Source organism: Rana temporaria, chromosome 3, assembly GCF_905171775.1.
Source record: "Rana temporaria chromosome 3, aRanTem1.1, whole genome shotgun sequence".
In the NCBI taxonomy this organism is placed as follows: Eukaryota; Metazoa; Chordata; class Amphibia; order Anura; family Ranidae; genus Rana; species Rana temporaria.
Window position 1 is genome coordinate 210,148,112 of NC_053491.1, and position 21,125 is coordinate 210,169,236.

Consider the following 21,125-nt stretch of genomic DNA (forward strand, 5'->3'; position numbering starts at 1 on the left):
ATGGGTAGAAATATAGAAATAAACACAAATCAGCAGGAAAATAATAGCAGGGGAAAAAGGGAAAAAGAGGTTAATTATGGCTGTTTATGATAAACTAAAAGTTAAGGGCTTAAATAGGGAGAATTTCATATTTTTTTTTATGAAACTCATCCCTTTAATTCACAGAAGAATGGAGCAAACACAAAAGTAACAATGAGAAAGAGCAATAGAGTTAATATGCATGTTCTTATTTTATCTATCTATCTATCTATCTATCTATCTATCTATCTATCTATCTATCTATCTATCTATCTATCTATCTATCTATCTATCTATCTATCTATCTATGTATCTATCTATCTATGTATCTATCTATCTATGTATCTATCTATGTATCTATCTATCTATCTATCGATCTATCTCTCACATTGAAAGATACCATGTAAGCATCACATAGATTATGGCCAAACATCTCATTAAGGTAATACACGTGAACACATTTCCAAACATGCTGCATAAAAGGATAATTTCTTTGCAAATTACAGTCTGAAGGTTAGCGTACTAATAGCACAAAACACCTGCACACATGCTGTTAAGCCCGATTACAGTCAATTCACTTATGTAAAATCATTAGTGCGATTCCTAATGTCCAAAAAAAAGGCAACTAAATATTAAACATTCTACTTTTAAAAAACGATTTTTGCATTTATATGAAGTTTCCCTAAAGGTACATCAAAAATTTTGCTCTCAAACTGTCATCTAAATGCAGTGCCACATTTAGTTTAATAAGCATGGACCAGCCCATTTACTGGTACATGGCAGAAATGAACCAATGGGCTTGATAGGCAGTAAGTAGTTACATGCGGTTTAATGTTTTCATTTTACATTTTGCTGACTGTTGTATACATAAATGTGGGCTGTTTTATCTGAAAATTGTAATTCTTCCCAGCGGTCTTGTAACTCATGTATTTTTACCTAGGCCATGATTTTTACTTTTGCATTGATTTATAATGTAAGTATACATATGTCATTCCCGATAAGCCACTAGGGAAGCTGGAAATAACTGTGGTAGTCAATGTTAATACAGTGATAGCCACACTTGTCTGGGTCTTGCTAAGGAGCTGTTACACCCCTGCACACTAACCACAGGGGTCATTCACTTGGTACTGCTAACAAAAATAGAACTTCTTATATGTTTCTTCAATAGCTACAAGACATTTTCTGGTTGAACAAAGTGGAGAGGAGAAGCAGTGACATCATGATTCCCACAACAACCCAACCAGAGAATTCCTTGTATTCATTGAACAAATACAAGGCATTCTATGACTACGATTCTATGACTACGATTCTATGATTCAGTGTTGAATAAGTGAGTCCCTGTGGTGTGGTTGAGGGGAAGCTGCATGCACAGAAATAGATCAGTACCTGGAAGGTTGCAGATATTATTGTAGTAGTGCCAATTACTACAGTGGCCCAGATTCAAGAAGCAATTGCGCCCGTGTAACCATAAGTTACACGGCGCAATTGCTTACTTGCTCCGGTGTAACGAGTGCTCCTGATTCAGGAACCTCGTTACACCGACTGCAGCCTAAAATCTGCGCGGCATAAGGCACTTATGCCTCGCAGATTTTAGGTTGCATTCTTGTGCTTGCCGCTAGGGGGCGCTCCCATTGTGATCAGCGTGTAGTATGCAAATTGCATACTACCAACTGATTCACAAACTTGCGCGGGCCCCGCGCAAGTCAGGTACGGAGTTTCCGTACGGCAACTTTAGCGCAAGGCTGCCCCTTCTAATAGTAGGGGCAGCCAATGCTAAAGTATAGCCGCCGCTCCCGCGACGTGAAATTTGCCGCAATGCACGTCGGGAAAGTTTCCCGACGGAGCATGCGCTGTACGCTCGGCGCGGGAGCGCGCCTAATTTAAATGATTCCCGCCCCCGGCGGGATCATTTAACTTGCGCGCGCTTACGCCGGGCAAATTTGCCGGCGCGCCCTCGCAATTCACGGAGCTACTGCTCCATGAATCGAGGGCAGCGCAAAATATTTGCGGGGGTGCAGGGCAAAATCGTTGCCCTGCTCCCCCGCAAATATCGCGCAATTCTACCTGAATCTGGGCCAGTGTTTTTAAGCTTCCACAGCTTGCCCATCAGGTTTGAGATATGCATACTTACATTGTGCCAAGCTGAACCAATGTACTGTAAAGCCCCGTACACACGATCGGAATTTCCGATGGAAAAAGTCAGACTGACTTTTTCCATCGGAAATTCCGACTATGTGTATGCCCCATCAGACTTTTTTCCGAGGAATTCCATCGGAGTTTAGATAGAGGACATGTTCTCTTTTACTCCGATGGAATTCCGTTGGAATTCCGATGTTAGTTTGGCCAGGCAAAAGCCTGATCATTTGTACGGGGCATGAGTATGCAATAAAGATCAATTTAACTATCATGCTCTCCCAGTGTAATCCATGTACTAATAACCACATAGTCATATTTATTGTTAAGAAAATAGTTTTCCATCAAAAGGGTTATTTTACTATCTCTGATTTTGGTGGTGAGCTGGAAAGCATGATGTTAAATGCTTTTCCACAGGCCTATGAAATATAATGTCACATAATAAAAAGAGCTCATTTGTTTTATTTGTAGCTATTACTCAAGTATGGTGCTGAAGTTAACTGGAGAGATGATGATGGCAATACAGCTCTCCACATGGTCTGCTATGGTGAAACAGGAAAGCCAACAAGAATGGATTGTTTAGGGCTCCTGGTATGTAGCAAATGAGCATTGAGGAATATTAAAAATTGTATTGTATGTAGCCAAATTATCCATCATAAGAGCAAAAACTGTTTGGGGTGTCTTAGATATAATATAGGATCCAACGATTTTATATATTTTTTTATTTTTACAAAAGATCTTTCTATAACTAAGCACCATTGTTTCAGCTTAAAATCTATTGATTTAAGGAGATTACTCTTAAGCCCCGTACACACGATCGGAATTTCCAATGGCCTAAAATCCGATGGAATTTTTCGTCTGAATTCCGTTCAAGCTGTCTTGCATACACACTGTCAGACCAAATTCCGACCGTCCAAAACGTGGTGGCGTAAAACACTACGACAAGCCAAGAAAAATGAAGTTCAATGCTTCAGAGCATGCGTCGACTTGATTCTGAGCATGCATGGGTTTTTTCCCCATCGGAGTTGCACAAAGACAATAGGAATTTCCTATCGGTTTTTTTTTCCATCAGAAAAAAAATAAAACATGTTCTATTTCTAAAAAAAAAGGCGGAAAAAAGTCAGATGGGGCCCACACACAATCGGAATTTCCGATGAAAAAAGTCCATCAGACTTTTTTCCATCAGAAAATCCGATCGTGTGTACGGAGCATTAATGCAATTTTTACAGCAACAAAAAAGTTGATTTCATACAATAAACTCGGATGGAGGGGAGGGAAAGTTTTGCAGCTGCAGGTTTACAGATAGCTCCTGATAGGGAAGGCAGTAAATTGGCAGCAGACAGCTGGTGTTGGCTGATCATTGGGCAACAATAATCTTCATTTGCCAGTTTTCCCAAATAGAGAAAATTAGATTGTTGACACACACACATACAGTAAAGTATAAAAGTCTCTTTGTTTGTCATCATTAGTGATTTTGAAACATTCAGATAATACCGTGCCAGGGTAGGCCCCGGTGCTCAACTAGCAGTCTAGGGTCTTATTGCCACACATTATGAATACAATGCTAATTTTCATTTTTTTCCTTGGGTTAACCACTTAAGCCCCGAAAAGGTTTACCCCTTTATGAGCAGGCCATTTTTTTCAATAGGGCCAATTGAGGACCAGTGACACTTATGCCGCGTACACACGATCGGTCAAACCGATGAGAACGGTCTAATGGATACCAGTTAGAGCGGGAGTCATTTACAGAGGTGCGCTGTCCCTAAAGGGACAAATTGCCCCAAATGTAAGTGACCCCCCTACTGTTCCTAGCTTTTTTCCATTATTTAAGGGATTCCATCCGTGCCGTAGGTGTAGGGTGTGTGCCCATAACATCTGTGGACGCAAAAAAACTGCAATTTTTAAATCCACTTCTACATCCATAGAATATCCTATGAAGCATTTTTTTTACATGTGCTACAAAAGTACATTGTATACCTCATCACCTGCCCTTGTGGAAAACAGTACATTGGTCGTACTATTCTGGCTTTTTCCAAGGGTAGGTGAACACATAACCAGCATTAAAAAGGGAAAGACCAATCACACTGTGTCGGGGGACTATTTACATCATCATAATAAAAACCCAATGGGTACCAGCTTTCAAGTCATAGATAAATTTGTTCCTCATTGGAGAGGAGAATCCAGTTTGAGGGGTGTATCCAGACTTGAGACATTCTGGTATACCAGCTCAAATGTTATGTGCTACATGGGTTGAATGTGGACTGGGATATTAATGCATTTATCAATCAGGCTTGATCCCATCCCAATTCACCCTTACATATGGCATAAGCATTCCTCCGTTTGTTATGTCCATCAGACATGGATTAGGGAATTTTACCTACTTTCCCCTATCAAAGGTATTATCCTATAGGAGGAATGTTTGTTTCATTGTCCTGGCGCATATTATGTGTGGCATACCTTTTATAAGAAATGTGTTGTATATTTTTTGTATTCTTTTCATGGGTTTGGTATTTTAGGATTAATTTCACAAGCCAGCCTGTGGGCAACAGAGTTCTTCTTTCCATACCCATTTCCGTATGACCCCGTAGATACAATATTTTCCAATATCTATACTTACTTGGTTGAACAGTGAGAAACCAATTTTTGACACCCCATATGGTAAATAGATACATTTTCTAGGTGTGGTGACACATCTAGTTAATAAATGGTTAATTTCACATTTTCTATACCAGATTACCAGACGGCCTAATTCCCATGTATGCTCTGACGTGACTCACACGTCCCGCATTCGATGGAACGCACCGCAGGCAACTCGGTGGAGCGCATCGCTCTAATCAAGGAGAACGTTGTAAGGAAGAGCACTTCCGGGTCACCGGGAGGAAAGAGATCTCTATGTCACAAGTTCTCTCGGCAGACGCCCACCTTGGTATTGGTTGCTGGAGAGTGAGGGTAGTAGAGGATCTGAGCTGGGATGCTCGGCGGCCACGGTGTTCACTTAGTTGGAAAATGTTCGCCTTTGTAAATGTTAATTCATTTCAAAGGGAGATTTGGAACACACCAGGAAGAAACGTAATGATGCAATTTTACAGAACGTCTTTGAGATTTGTAACGCACGCTAAATTTGGAACATTCGGGTTTGCGGCAATTGTTTGATCTATTTAAACGCAGTGAAGTGGGGGAGCAGGCGTATGCCCCAGTGGAAGTCTGTGAAGACGAAACGCGTAGGGTACATACGCCGACTCCAGCCGCCTATACACTGCACCTTTAAGAAAGTTTTTATACTATATGGATTTTTTGGGGAATTTGTTTGGATTGGCTGTGTGAGCTTTTTAATAAATTTTACTTGCGGTTTTATACTATGAGAGGGTTTCTCTCTTCTTTTTCTCTTCTCATCAAACGCCTTTACCGGTGAGGTGTAAAAAATAAGACCAGATTTGCCATTTTTACTACTCAGTTTTTTTGGATCGATTGCTGCACGGTTTGGTGAAGGTGTAGAGTACAATCTTGACCCACCAAAGAGGTATCTGTGAGATCTACCAGGACCCTCGTTGAGGCATCGATACTTTATGCTTTAAGACCCACCGCTGCAAGGCGAGCTGGGTCTACAACATTCGGTAAGAGTACCCATCTTTCCTTTTCCCCTGTGCATTGTGAAGGCACTCCTGGGTGTTTTTCGAATTTCAACACGTGGAATTCTCCATCATTTGTTGAGAGACAGTTGTAGCACTTTAAGTGTTATAAGTTTTGTTTTCCACTTACCTTGGAAGACATCCTTCAATCCCTTGTTGATGGACTTATACCTTTTATTTATGAGTTGGATATAAGTTTGTTACAGTATACACGTGCACTTTGATATAGGATCACGGAGGTTCACATTCCTGTGTGTGTATATACAGGACACCAATGCTTCACTGTATATTTTTATGCAATTTATTTTATATCTGAGTGTTACACGTTCTTATTAGTAACTGTTTCTGGATTGTTGTTCTTGTCACAGAGAATATACAGTATTTTTTATTATAGTCACAACTATTGAATATCTAGTTGTTCCCTTTATAGGGTCACTTTTTCACCTACAGGGCTGCCTGTAATGTGGGAGGAGTAAAGTTAACGCACACTGCTTGCTCTAACCACATTTGAAGCGCCACACTTTTCTTTTATATTTTATATTTAACATAAGAAAGGTATTAAATGTACCGTAATTCATACATTTAAAAAAATTTACTTATGGAAGTCAGCCAGGGGATGATCAGTAATGTGGATCCATCTTGATTATCTAGTACTCCATTCAATTTCCCTTGTACCACCTTACAATAAAAACATTTTTTACTTTTGGGCCCATGTGTAGCCTTTAAATACATCTACATTTTTTTGACTAAAATACTACATTATACTACTTCTGAGTTTTTAACTCTCACCACATATGCTTTGTAGTGCATTACAAAGAATACCTCCTGTATTAGTGAAAATAAATAGAAATGTGTCTGTTTCTATATTAGGATTCTTCTAAGTGACCGGGACATTTCTGACACACATAATGCCGGTGACCTGTATGGATCTGAAAGCTTGTATAGTTGAATACTAATATAAGGCATTTGCCTTGCTGTTCCGGAAAGTGATATCACAGTTAGTGTTCTCTGGAATTCATTGTAAACTTTTCATTGCAATGCAGTACAATTGTTAAATGGGTTATGGAGTGAAAACTGTTTAATTCCCAAGTAGACAGGATTGGAGAACCACAGAGGATACTAAATTTAGAAACATTGATGTCAAAAGGGGTTTATTCCTTCAGGTTTATCAACCTTCCTTCCCTGAGCAGTAACACAGTAAGCTGTATTTGTTTTGGGCCTATATTTAAGACTACTACACTGATTCTTCACCGTCAGACCCTCACACAATAATCTGATCACATGCATACAGTACGCTTTTCATACTAATGCACAGTTTTTTTCTATATACAGTGCTATATTCTATATACTTGAAAAAGTATTCATACCCCTTGACATTTTTCACATTTCGGCATGTTACAACCAAAAATATTAATGTATTTTATTGGGATTTTATGTGATAGACCAACACAAAGCTGCACATAATTGTGAAGTGGAAAGGAAATGATAAATGGTTTTAATTTTTTTTTTACAAATAAATATGTGAAAAATGTGGCGTGCATTTGTATGCAGCCCCCTTTACTCTTTTTTTTTCATATTTATATACTTTATTTTTCTTTTTGTTTAGGATCAACATTATTCAAAATTAACATTACATTTAGCCTGTTCATAACTTAAGCATAAAGTTGCACACATATATTTCTCCTCGCAACTTCTAATTAGTAGCTAATCCTCTCCGGGAATCCACGGAGTTCTGGTTTATGCTCTCTTCTGATCCTTAATCCTCCTATATTCCCTACCCCCTTCGCACCCCCTCCCATTTGTTCAACACATCAAAGGCATCCCCAAAACAGAGACCAACAAACAAACAAAAAAAAAAAAAAAAGAACAAAAAAAAAAAGGAAAAAGGGGAAGAAGGGGGGGGGGAAAGCCCCCCCCTTCTGAATTCCCATCTCCTCTCGTCCTGCATCTGGACTCACTCCCAAATGTTTCATTCATATCCCTTTTATCCCTCTCAGGTCGGCTAGGCTCCCCCTTCAACTCCCTACTCCTCCATTAACCTCTTCCCTTCTTCCGTTTTTATAAACTGGTTCCATTCTGTCCATGTTTCCACATACCGCTCTCTTTTGTTCTTAGAGAAAAGGATTAAGTCCTCTATAGCTCCAATCTCTCTGACTCTATTAAGCCATCTTGCAATTGATGGTGGTCTACTATCTCTCCACTGAAGTGTTATTCCCATTCTAGCCGCATTTATCAGATGCCGTAGTATCGACTTTTTATACTCTCCTACTGGAATTTGTGAGCTATGAAGTAAAAATAGGGCTGGATCATCCGGGATCTGGAACGTCGTAAATTTTTGAGCTATTCTCCGCACTTCCTTCCAATAACCTTGGACCTTTACACAGGCCCAAAAGATGTGCAACAAGGTACCCCGCTCCACTCCACATCTCCAGCAGTACTCTGAATTCTCTCTATACAGTTTATGTAACTTTACTGGGGTATAATACCATTGGGACAGTAATTTATAGTTACATTCCTGTGTCCGTGTAGAGATTGAGGAGTTTAATGCTAGATACACTACATGGCTCCTCTGGGTCTGTGTAAAGCTCCTCCCTAGGTCTCTTTCCCACTTGATAATTCCTGGTAGCTCGACATCTTCCTGAGGGGTGTTTAAAATTTTGTACATTTTTGAACTCACTCGCTGTATTGGCTCCTCTTCCTCACAGTATTTTTCAAATTTTGTTAATTGTCGCCTATATTCAGACGGTTTTCCCAGAGATCTTAAAAAATGTCTGATTTGTAATGCTTGCCAGATACTTAACTCATAACCGCCTCCTATCTTCGTCAACTCTTCGATTGATGGCCAGTTATCTGTTTGTAAAAAATGGGATACCTGTACCTTACCCCTCTCAGTTAGTTTGTTAAATATTACTCCCACCGTCCCTGGTGCAAATCCTGGATTTCCTAGTACAGGGAAAATGGGAGAAAAGTTTGAAGAAAATTTTGGGTTCTTACATATTTTAGCTGCAATAGATAATGTTGACCCAATTGTGGGGTGTTTCTTCATCTTACTTGGCAGTAGTTTGTAACACCAGGGAGCTCGACGTAATGCTATTGGACAAGACTGCTGTTCTATTTCCACCCATCTTTTGTATTGTCTATTCCTACACCAATCTATCAGTCTCGTCAGATGGGCTGCCTGATAATATTTAGCTATATCTGGGACTGCCATCCCTCCAAAACTCTTGGGCAGTCTCAACACCTCTTTTTTTATCCTTGGCTTCTTCCCAGCCCAAATAAACCTCATCAGTAGTGAGTCAAGCTGCCGAAGAAAAGTTAGGGGTATTTTAATTGGTAAGGTCTGAAACAGATACGTAATTTTTGGAAGTATACTCATTTTAACTATATTGTTTCTACCAAACCATGAGTGTAGCCCATGTTGCCATTTCTCCAGCAGCTTTCTTATTGAGCTACAGAGGGGTAAGAAATTTATTTTAAAAGTTTCTTGTATGTTTGCTGGAATTAGAGTGCCCAAAAACTTTAGCTCGGCCTTCCATTTGAATCTAAAATTTTGTTGCAAGATTTTCTGCATCTTAGATGGGACTGCCACACACATTGCTTCCGATTTTACCTGATTTATTTTAAGATTAGTAAATTCACTAAATTTTGTGATTTCTTTGATCAGATTGGGAAGAGAAACATGTGGATTAGATATGGCAAACATCAGGTCGTCAGCGAATGCAATTATCTTATGGCTGTCCTCACCTATTTGAATACCCTGTATATCTGGGTTTTGACGGATTTTATTTAGTAATGGTTCTAGAGATAGTACATAGAGTAACGGGGACAGAGGGCATCCCTGCCGCGTTCCATTGGTAATTGGGAATGTCTTAGAGAAGATCCCGTTAACTCTCACCGCAGCACGTGGGTCTGTATATACACTTCTAATCCATCTCATCATATTCTCCCCCAGGCCCACGTGCTGCAGCACAGAGAACAGGTACTTCCATCCCACTCTATCAAAGGCCTTCTCGGCATCAGTATTTAGGAACACGGCAGGGATATCCCCCGCTATAGCTCCTTGGACCAAGTTAAGGGCCCTTATCGTACCGTCTCTTGCCTCTCTCGTGGGAACAAATCCTACTTGATCCATGTCTATCAGCTCAGGAAGCCACACCTGTAACCGACTCGCCAGAATCTTTGTAAACAGTTTTAGGTCAGAGTTCAATAACGAGATCGGCCTATAACTGCCGCACTCCGCCGGGTCCTTCCCCTCCTTGGGAATCACTGTAATATGGGCTAGTAAAGCCTCCGGCGGGAATGCAGCAGAGCGGCCCATCTCGTTAAAGACCCCCGCCATCCTACTTCCCAGTACTGATATAAATTCTTTATAGTATCTCATTGTGTAGCCATCTGGTCCCGGCGCTTTCCCCTCTTTCATAGATTTTAGCGTTACTTCTAGTTCCTCGACTGAGATTGGGGTATCCAGACTGGCCTGGGCAATTGATGAAAGCCTGGTCAGGTCAATTGTTGAGAGGTATTCATCTATCTCTGATTGGGCTACTGATGTCTGGGGCAAATTATACAGATTCGAATAATATTTCCCAAACTCCTCCGCTATTTCTTTTGGGTACTTTTTTAATTGCCCCTCCTTCCCCTTAATCTGTGGAATATACGTTAGTTGGTTCTTCTCTTTCAATTTCCCAGCTAATAGTTTACTGCACTTATCCCCAAATTCATAGTTTATTTTCTTTCCCCTTTGTATCTTTGCTTTGGCCTTGTACCGTAAAATTTCTGAAATCTGCCTCCTCAGATGACTCAATTCTCTACCGATTTGTGGAGCCTGTATTCGTTTATGCTGAAGTTCCAGTTTCTGGATTTCTGCTAATAGATTTCTCACCTGTTGCTCACGTTTCTTTTTTATTTTCGATCCGTGTCTAATCAACACTCCCCTGATTACCACCTTGTGGGCCTCCCAAATCATCCCTGGATTGCTCCCTGGTGTATCATTCAATTTAAAATATTCTGCGATTTCCCGAGCCACATCCTCCCTCACCTCTACATTTTGTAAAAGACTCTCATTTAGTCGCCACCTCCTATCTTGAGTCATCTCTGCTCCAGATAATGAAATACAAAGACTCACCGGGGCATGGTCTGACCACGTTATGCTACCTATAGTTACTTCAATCACAGATGAGATCAAGTAGTGGGGAATCATAAACATATCAATTCTGGAATATGACTGGTGTGGATTGGAGTAGAAAGTATAATCTCTCTCCTCTCCGTGCATCACCCTCCATATATCTACCAACTGGGCCTCGTATAACTTCTCCAAGACACCCCGTCTGACCCCTTCCGGGGCAGATGACGTCCCCCCGGAGCAATCAAGCTTTGGGCTCATAGGTATATTAAAGTCTCCTCCTAGGATTATTTTACCTTCCGCGACTGCCATCAGCTTTTTAATAGCCTTCCTCAGAAACACATCCTGTTGTTTGTTTGGTAAATACACCGTCGCCAGGGTCACCTTAATCCCCCTTATCGTCCCCTTTAAATAGAGGTATCTCCCTTTTGTATCTTGATACTTATTTTCTAGTATCCAAGGGACTCTATTGGATACCAGAATAGAGACCCCCTTCGATTTTGCCTCTTGATTTTCCGCATGATAAGTAAATGGGTAGTGCTTACTCTGTAGTATCGGGAGCCCTCCCGACCTGAAATGCGTTTCCTGGATATAAACTATATCGGTTGCCGTGCGCCACATATCACTCAGCAACATCCTGCGTTTTTCGGGGGTATTAAGTCCCCTAGCGTTTAGGGAGGTTATTTTTATCCCCTCCATCTACCAAATAGACGAGAAGAGATGGGATTGAAAGAAAAAAAAAAAATAAGTTTTGGGGTATATACCCTGTTCTCGCTCACTTACACTACCCTCGTTACTCTCCCACCCCCACCCTCCCCCTTCTATGTCTCACTCAGAGAGCGTCCCCACTTTTGACCCCCGTCCCAAATTGGTCAGTGGGTAAAGTCCTAATCCTGGGGCTGACCCAATTCCGGCAGAGCACTCTATCTAGTTCTTCCAGATAAGATATAGTGTACATAAAAAGGAAAAATACTTGACAATTCTCCAGAAGAACAAAAAAGAAAGAAAGAAAAAATAAATAGATAAGGCTATATGTTCCAGCTTACCCCTCCCCCCTCCCCCTCCATTTTATTAGTTACCTATGTATTCCTCTCGGTCTCCTTCCCATCCTGATTCTCTACCTCCCCTCATCCGTTCCCCCCCTCTCTACCCCTATCTCCCCTGTCCCCCCTATTGCTTTACCTCAAACCTCCCCCCCCTCTCCTCCACCCATCCCCATCTCATTGATCTCCCCCATTTCCCTTTTCATTCTTAATGCATTTTACTTTCCTAACCCTCCTCCCCCTCCTCCCCCCCTCCCGCCCCCCTCTTTGCCCACTTATCTTTAAACATTATACAACATATTGTTCTATGCTCTTATACTACTCCACTCTTTAAATGTACCAGGAGGTGTGAGAGAGTGTCCGAGGGCTCCCCCGCCCCTCTCCCTCCACCTCTCCCACCCCTCCCCAGTGCAAAGTGACAAGTGACATCTTTAAATTCAAAACATTATTCATAATATTACCGTGCTTATATTTCTACTATTACCCTAGTCTAACCTAGGATCTATTATATTGTGCTCCTGCCCTCTCCGAAAAGAAAGGGCAGGCGAAAAACATAAAAGGAAGCCAAAGGAAACCAAAAAAAAAAAAAAACGTAAGTGTCCATCTGATCTTATGATCTTAAAATTCTGTGACCAATTCCGTGTACCACTTTTGTGCTGTGTATCCTCTGTGCTATTACATTTACCGTGTATTTATACATATATATATATATCTAATTACCCAATATTCAACTTAATTATACAAAAAAAAAAAAAAAAAGGAAAAACCATCCCCACTGGAATGTGATCAACGAGCACATCTTAAGTCTGCATGACCAAATGTTCAAAAACTATAGTTATTCGTGGGTCACCCCATAGGATGCCCACCTCCGCTGCGGACAGGGGCACGAGGGAGCCCTCAAGGGGCCGCGGGGTTGGGGGCAAACACCTAGGTGCTGGGAGCACTTCCTCTACTTCACATTAATCGTCCAGCATATTCTAACGCACATCCTCCTACGGGCCAAGAGGGCTCTCAAAAGAGGGGGGTTAAAAAAAAAAAAAAAAAAACAGGGGGATAAGGGAATGAGAGGGAGGGGGTAAAAAGGGCCAAGGGGAAAGCAAAAAAGAAAGAAATTATATGGAGGGACAGAAGTAGACAAAAAAAAAAGAGAAAGGGGGACTGTTAAAGCACCATAGGCACCATGGGCACAGTCCCGTCCATCATTCATCTGCTGTTTCCTCTATTTATCACGGGCACCGTCCCACTGTAAGCTGAGGGGTAACCATCTCCTATGAGGTGGCCACTAAGTTCTCTTGACCCTTTTCTAGTCTCTCCGGCCTTCTTATTCCTGGCAAATTCCCTATTGGCTTGTTCCGTCTTGGTAATTGCTGAAGCCAATTTGGGACTTCTATAGCATCCATCTCCATGAATTTAAACATTTCGGGTAACTCCCTAGGCTGTTGCAGGTGGAATGTCTGTGTGTTCCTCTTGATTATAACCGCTATGGGATACCCCCATCGATAAGTCCCACCTGCTTGTTTAATTTTATCTAGTACCAGGCGTAGCATAGACCTTCTTTGGAGGGTAGCTCGGGAGAGGTCTGGCAATATCTGAATCCGGGATCCTTCATATAGGATTCCTCCTGCCTCCCACGCCTTACGGCTCACCAGTTCTTTATGTTAGAGGTGGAAAAAGCAGCCAATCACATCCCTTGGTCTGTTTGGGTCTAATGATGGGGGTCCCAATGTTCTATGTAGTCGCTCAAAATCCAAAGGGTGGGATAGGGATGCTCCCACTAGTTGGTGACATATTGATTCTATGTACTGCTGCAGCGACTCTTTCCCAACTGTTTCAGGTACCCCCCTAAACCTCAGATTCTTGCGCCTACTTCGATCTTCAATTTCCTCCATTTTTAGCTGTATAAGATCTACTTGTAGTGATTGTATACTCTGGGTTTGTTCTAATTTCGCCACCCGTTTTTCCAACATACCCCCCTCCAGTTCAACATTAGTCAACTTATCTGTCAAGAGTTGCACTTCCACTTGAACTGACTCCAATTCTCTCCGGTGGGCTTCCTCCATCCGCAGCACCAGGGCCTCCATCTCTGCCCGTGTGGGGAGTGCGAGTATGTCTGCTCGCGTTGGCAGGGTTAGAAGTAGTTCTCTCAATGACCCCAGCTCTGGACCTTGCCCTCCGTGCTGTAATTCCATCATGAGCGGCCGCCGCTCCTCGGGACACGGGCTGCAAGCTCCCTCCACTCCTGTTCCACCGACGTCTGCAGCGACCACAGCTAAGGGGGGCTCTCCTCGTTCCTCCGTCTCCGTGTGTACAGACACTGCCGCACCGCTCACTTCCGCATTCCCACGTGACTCCGACGCGCGAATCCGGTTCGCCACAGCTCTTGTCTGAGGGAAGTACTGCTGTATCTCCGCCTGGACACGGGCTCTAGTGAGTCTCCCCTCCTCCTTCTTCATCCCCAGTGCACCGCTTAGGTCTCGGGAACTGCCTCGTAGCACACCCTTCCACTCTGTCGGGTAGGGAACACAATTTTAGTCCATAGTTTGTCCGTCCGTTTTCATATGCAATCCGGAGGGGGATGGAGGTCAGAGGAGCTCTGGAACTAGCGTGCTCTCTACTCCGCCATCATTAGGCCACACCCCGTATCGCAGCCCCCTTTACTCTGATACTCCTAACTAAAATGTAGAGGAACCAATTGCCTTCAAAAGTCACCTAATTAGTAAATAGAGTCCACCTGTGTGTAATTTAATCTCAGTACAAATGCAGCTGTTCTGTGAAGCCCTCAAATGCTTTGAACATCTCACTGAGCACTGTTCAATTCATCATTCGAAAAGGGAAAGAGTATGGCACAACTGCAAACCTACCAAGACATGGTCATCCAACTAAACTGACAGGCCGGGCAAGGATAGTATTAATCAGAGAATCAGCAAAGAGTCCCATGGTAACTCTGGAAAGCTGCAGAGATCCACAGCTCAGGTGGGAGAATCTGAAACTGTTAGTTGTGCACTCCACAAATATGGCCTTTATGGAAGAGTGGCAGGAAGAAAGCCATTGTTGAAAGAAAGCCATAAGAATTTCTGTATGCAGTTTGCGAGAAGCCATGTGGGGGACACAGCAAATATGTGGAAGAAGGTGCTCTGGTCAGATGAGACCAAAATAATTTTTCTGACCTAAAAGTAAAACGCTATGGGCAGGGGCGGAATGACAACTTATGGGGCCCCCGGGCAACAGGAGATCATGGGGCCCCCTGTATCCCTGCCCACACTCAAGCCACACCCACACACATCATGGGGGCACACTGCGGGGCATGGGGGCAGGCAGCAGGGCATGGGGCACGGAGCAAGGCATGGGGGTACACATCAGGGCATGGGGGCAAAGAGCGGGGCATGGGGCACACATCAGGGCATGGAGGTACACATCAGGGCATGGGGGCAAAGAGCAGTTCATGGGGTCGACAGCAGGGCATGGGGGGCACAGAGCAGAGCATGGGGCACAGAGCAGGGCATGGGGCAAACAGCAGGGCATGGGGGCAGACAGTAGGGTATGGGGGGCTTGGAGAAGGGCATTGGGTAGACATCAGAGCATGGCGAAGACTTTAGGGAATGGGGGCACAGAGTAGGCCATGGGGCAGACAGCAGGGCATGGGGGCACACATCAGAGCATGGGGTAGAAAGCTGGGCATGGGGCACAGAGCAGGGTGTGGGGCAGACATCAGGGCATGGGGGCACATAGAAGTACATGGGGTAGACATCAGGGCATGGGGCACACAGCAGGGCATGGGGGCACAGAGCAGGGCATAGAGTAGACAGCAGGGCAAGGGGGCACAGAGCATGATATGGGGTAGACATCAGAGCATGGAGCAGACATCAGGGCATGAGGGCATAGAGCAGTGCATGGGACAGACATCAGGGCATGGGGGCACACAGCAGGGCATAGGGTAGCTAGCAGGGCATGGGGGCACAGAGTATGGCATGGGGTAGACATCAGAGCATGGGAAAGACATCAGGGCATGGGGCAGACAGCAGGGCATGGGGGCACACATCAGAGCATGGGAGCAAAGAGTAGAGCATGGGGCAAAGAGCAGGGCATGGGGGCAGACAGGGCATGGGGCAGACACGGGGGCACGGAGCAGGGCATAGGGTAGACAGCAGGGCATGGGGGCACAGAGTGGGACATGGGGCAGACAGCAGGGCATGGGGGCTCAGGACACATCAAAGGGCCAAAGGGAATTGGGCACACAGTGGGACACATAGTAGGGCATGGGGTACACAGAAGAGCACATCATGGGGCACAAAGTAGGGCATATCACGGGGCACACAGTAGATCATGGGACACATCACAGGACACATCATGGGGGCAAACAGAAGGGCATGGGGCAGGCAGCAGGGCATGGGGGTACAGGGCAGGGCATGGGGGCACAGGGCAGGGCATGGGGTCACACATCAGGGCATGGGGGAGCAGAGCAGGGCATGGGGGCACACATCGGGCATGGGGCACACATCGGGGCATGGGGGCACACATCAGGGCATGAGGGCGCAGAGCAGGGCATGGGGGCGCAGAGCAGGGCATAGGGGCACACATCAGAGCATGAGGCAAAGAGCAAGGCATGGGGGCAGACATCAGGGCATGGAGGCACGGAGCAGGGCATTGGGTAGACATCAGAGAATGGGGCAGACAACAGGGCATGGGGGCAGACATCAGAGCATGGGGGCAGAATAGGGCATGGGGCAAAGAGCAAGGCATGGGAGCAGACAGCAGGGCATGGGGGCACAGAGCAGGGCATGGGCAGACATTAGGGCATGGGGCATATATCGGGGCATGTGGCAGAGAGCAAGGTATGTACACCAGCAGGGTGTGGGCTTTGCTATAAAGTTTTGTTTATATATATATATATTCAAATGAAAGTAACAAAAAAAATAATGAACCAAGCAACATTGACTTTTCTGATGTGTAGACTGCATATGGTAACACAATAGTCCCAAATAAATTTAGCTAGAACTTTTTAGGGCTCTGAATAAATTTCAGTCTAAAGGCACACTGTCATTATTAGACTAATCCCTACTTGATTTGATTCGATGGCATACTGCATTCGTGAATTATGAATAATTTAAGTGGTTTAAAATTAAAAGCAATGTTCCTCCAAAAAAAAAGTGCTAAATGCAATAAAGACTTTTTACATTACACAATATAGATGAAAGATATGCTGCATAGCAACAGGATTCATATTGAAAATAAAACTGTGATATTCGGAATGGAAAATCATGGCACAGCATTATCATAATTTTCCCTTTCAAGAAGGTTGGTAAAGTTTTATGTCACCATTAGACAAAACATAACTATATAATACAGTGTCTCTTTTATATTATTGTCATGCAGAGTGGTCTCTTATATTCCAAACTCAAAATGGAGGTGATTTTATTTTTATTTTACTCATTCTAAAGTCTCATGCAAAGACATTTTGCTCTTTGACTGGTATATAACAGAGAACATTAAAGTTATATTACATTATTTTTATAATTACATTGTACTACTATTATTATGATTATTTTTGTTGCTATTATAATTATAAAGAACTGACAACACACCACACATAGAGCAACTACTGAATATTGCAATGCATTGTGGTTCCTCACGTTTACATTTTACATTTTTGCCCTAGGGTTGTTTACCATTTAAGCATTGGGATTGAGCCACTATAGAGATCCCTATAGTAGAGTAGCACCCATTTAGTTTAGAGTAGGCTGCTGGGTAAATTTATTTAGCTCCTCTGTAATTCGAGGAGCAGGGGTTGATTGCTTTGGGCTGTTCAGTGTCACACAGGCTGCTGTTCTGCTACTTTCCCCTGTCTTCTGGAGAGTTTTGGAAGTATAGTGGGAGGGAGAGCAGAACAAGCAACCTTAATATTTATGGGTCTTGGGCCAATGACTGGAGAGGGTTGTCCAGCAGGTGGCTTGAGAGCCTATAAATATTATGAGGCCTGGCAGCCAGCATGCAAAGTTATAGGGTCCAGCCTGCTGGAGGTGACCTGTATACTGGGGGCTCTGCCCATGGGGCAGAGACAGAGAAGAGAAGCCTCAGGAGTTCTTACTTTTGGAAGATATCCTGGTCATAGCTGGGCTTAGCTGGGAGCACTACCAGAGAAAGAGTCTGGAGCCAGGAGGACAAGAGCATATTTGCAAACACTCACAGATTGCACGGGATATTTGAGCAAACTGCACTGACCGGTGTAGTGTACTTAACTCACTGATATCCCTCTCCCATATACAGAACATTGCACACATTCATGGCCATGTGAGAAGCCTCTGCTATCAGCTTTGTCCTCAATCTCTGACCATCTCTATAATGTCCACAATCTGACACCATCTCTTGCAGTAGGTTTGCAGTCTCTCACCATCTCCTGTACAATGTCTGCAGTCTCTGACAGTCACCTGTAGTATGGCCACAGTCTCTAACTATATCTTGTATCATGTCCACAGTCTCTGACCATGTCTTGTATCATGTCCACAGTCTCTGACTATCTCTTGTATCATGCCCACAGTTTCTGAACATTTCCTGTAGCATGACTGCACACTATCTGACCATCTCTTGTGCCATGTCTGTAGTCTCTGACCATCTCTTGTATCATGTCCACAGCCTCTGATCATCTCTTGTATCATGTCCACAGTCTCTGACTATCTCTTGTATCATGCCAGCACACTCTCTGACCATCTCTTGTATCATGTCCACAGTTTCTGAACATTTCCTGTAGCATGACTGCACACTATCTGACCATCTCTTGTATCATGTCCGCAGTCTCTGATCATCTCCTGTAGCATGTCTGCACACTCTCCGACTATCTATTGTATCTGTTTGATGGGATCTGCCTGGGGGGATGGTGCTTGGGGTGTCTTTATCTGCCGATTGTTAAACTTTCTGTCATACACCTATTTCTATTGTAGTATAATATCTGGGCCTGCTGTCCCTCCATCCCTCTTTCTTTCCTTCTCTCCTTCCCTACCTATCTCTCTTTTTCTTTCTCTCCCTTCCACTTTTTCTTTCTCGCTTCCTTTTTTTCTCTCTTCCACTCCCTTTCTTATTTTCTTTTCAGTGGCGACTAGTGTTTTTTGTGTTTTTTTGGGGGAGGGCGGCAAACCACATAACACCCCCCCTCCGGTCCGGTTGGTCAGGTCCGGAACACTTACCCCATCTATGGCAGGCATCACGGGCGGCTTCCTCTTCCCCTGCTCTCCTCTGCGGGCATCACGATGGCTTTCACTTCTCCTGCGGCTTCCCCTTCCCCTGCGGCTTTTGCCTCCTCCCTCCTCCTCTGTGGCCAATCGGAACGGTTCTCCTTTTGGTCAATCGGGAAACGTGTCTCAGACCTACTTTCTGATTGACGGGGAGGAGATTCAGTGTTAAAATAACGAACATTCATATGCTTTTGCCACACAACTGGGTGGGCTCGGTTCGCAGTGCTCTGTGTCCCAAGGCCACCATATTTTGAAGCCTATTGGAGCATCTGGCTATAATAACGTGCTTCAATCACCCCATAAAAATTCATGCATCCAGCGTCCTGCAAGGGGGCCATACGCATGACTGGGGGGGGGGGGGTGGTGCCCATTTCAATACCATTTCAATACCGGGCACTTTCACCCCCTTCCTTCCCAAACCAATTTCCAGCTTTCACTGCTCTCGCATTTTGAATGACAATTGCGCGGTCATGCTACCCAAATTAAATCTCCCTCTCTTTTTCAGACTAATTTCAGACTCGATTTAATCACACCCTCTTTAAGCCACACCCAACATTTAGCATAGTTTAAACCACGCCAATCACCACGCCTACACATGCATGCACTGCCCCCTAATTAAAATAATACTCCACCTACAGACAAAAACACGTCTCTAGAAATTTTTGGAGAATGTTGTTTTAGATCCTGTGGTGTGTACGGCCCAGCGGATATTTATCCACGGATTTTTTTCGGGCCGATGGATTTCCAGCGGATAAAAATTTCTTAGCATGCTAAGAAATCCATCCGCTGGAATCCTGTCCATCGGATTGATCCGGTGGTCTGTACAGACTCACCGGATCAATCCGTCCGATCACCTCCCTCGCATGCGTCGTAATGATTCGACGCATGCGTGGGAAGTCTTTATCTTCCAGCGTCGCGCACGTCGCCGCGTCATCATCGCGGCGACGGCGCGACACGTCACCGCGGATGGATTCCGCGCGGATTTCGATCTGATGGTTAGTACAACCATCAGATCAAAATCCGCCAGAGGATTTATCCGCGGGAACGGTCCGGAGGACTGTTTCCAGCGGATAATCCTCTCGTGTGTACGGGGCCTCAGTCCGCCCGTCGTATCTATGCGCCTGATTCATAGAATCAGTTACACATAGATAACCATTAGATCCGACAGGCGTAAGGCTATTACGCTGTCGGATCTTAAATGCATATTTTTTTCGCCGCTAGGTGTCGCCGACGTCATTTTCCCGATCGAGTGTGCAAATTAGCAAAATATGCGAATTCCCGAACGTACGCCCGACCGACGCAGTGAAGTTACGACGTTTACGTAAGATTTGCAACGCGTAAAGTTGCCCCTGGGTATATGAGGCGCAGTAAATGTTAAGTATGGCTGTCGTTCCCGCGTCGAAATTTGAAAATTTACGTTGTTTGCGTAAGTCGTCCGTGAATGGCGCTGGACGCCATTTACGTTAACGTCGAAACCAATGACGTCCTTGCGACGTCATTTAGTGCAATGCGCGTCGGGAAATTTTAGGGACGGTGCATGTGCAGTACGTTCAGCGCGGGAACGCGCCTAATTTAAATGATCCACGCCCCCTAGCCGGATCATTTGAATTAGGCGGGCTTGCGCCGGAGGATTTACGCTACGCCGCCGCAACTTTACAGGCAAGTGCTTTGTGAATCAAAATATGTAGAAGAATACATATTGGCCTAAACTGATGAAGAATTTTTTTTTTTTGGATATTTATTTTAGCAAAAAGTAAAAGAAAAGGTTTTTTTTTTCTTCAAAATTTACGTTTTTTTTGTTTATAGAGCAAGAAAGAAAACCCGGAGAGGTCATCAAATATCACCAAAAGAAAGCTGTATTTGTGGGGAAAAAAGGACATAAATTTTGTTTTTGTACAACATTGCGTGACCGTGCAATTATCAGTTAAAGCGAAGGGGTGCAAAAAATGGCCTTGTG

At 44.0% G+C, this 21,125-nt stretch overlaps 1 protein-coding gene across 1 annotated transcript in view; it reads left to right on the forward strand.

Moving 5' to 3' along the window:
• The window catches only part of LOC120932076 (serine/threonine-protein phosphatase 6 regulatory ankyrin repeat subunit B-like), a 94,994-nt gene that overhangs the window by 43,469 nt on the left and 30,400 nt on the right, over nucleotides 1-21,125 (forward strand). Inside the window, exon 5 of the mRNA XM_040344188.1 lies at nucleotides 2,623-2,742. Within this exon, the coding sequence (XP_040200122.1) occupies nucleotides 2,623-2,742 (120 nt within the window). The remainder of the gene's footprint in view (nucleotides 1-2,622; nucleotides 2,743-21,125) is intronic.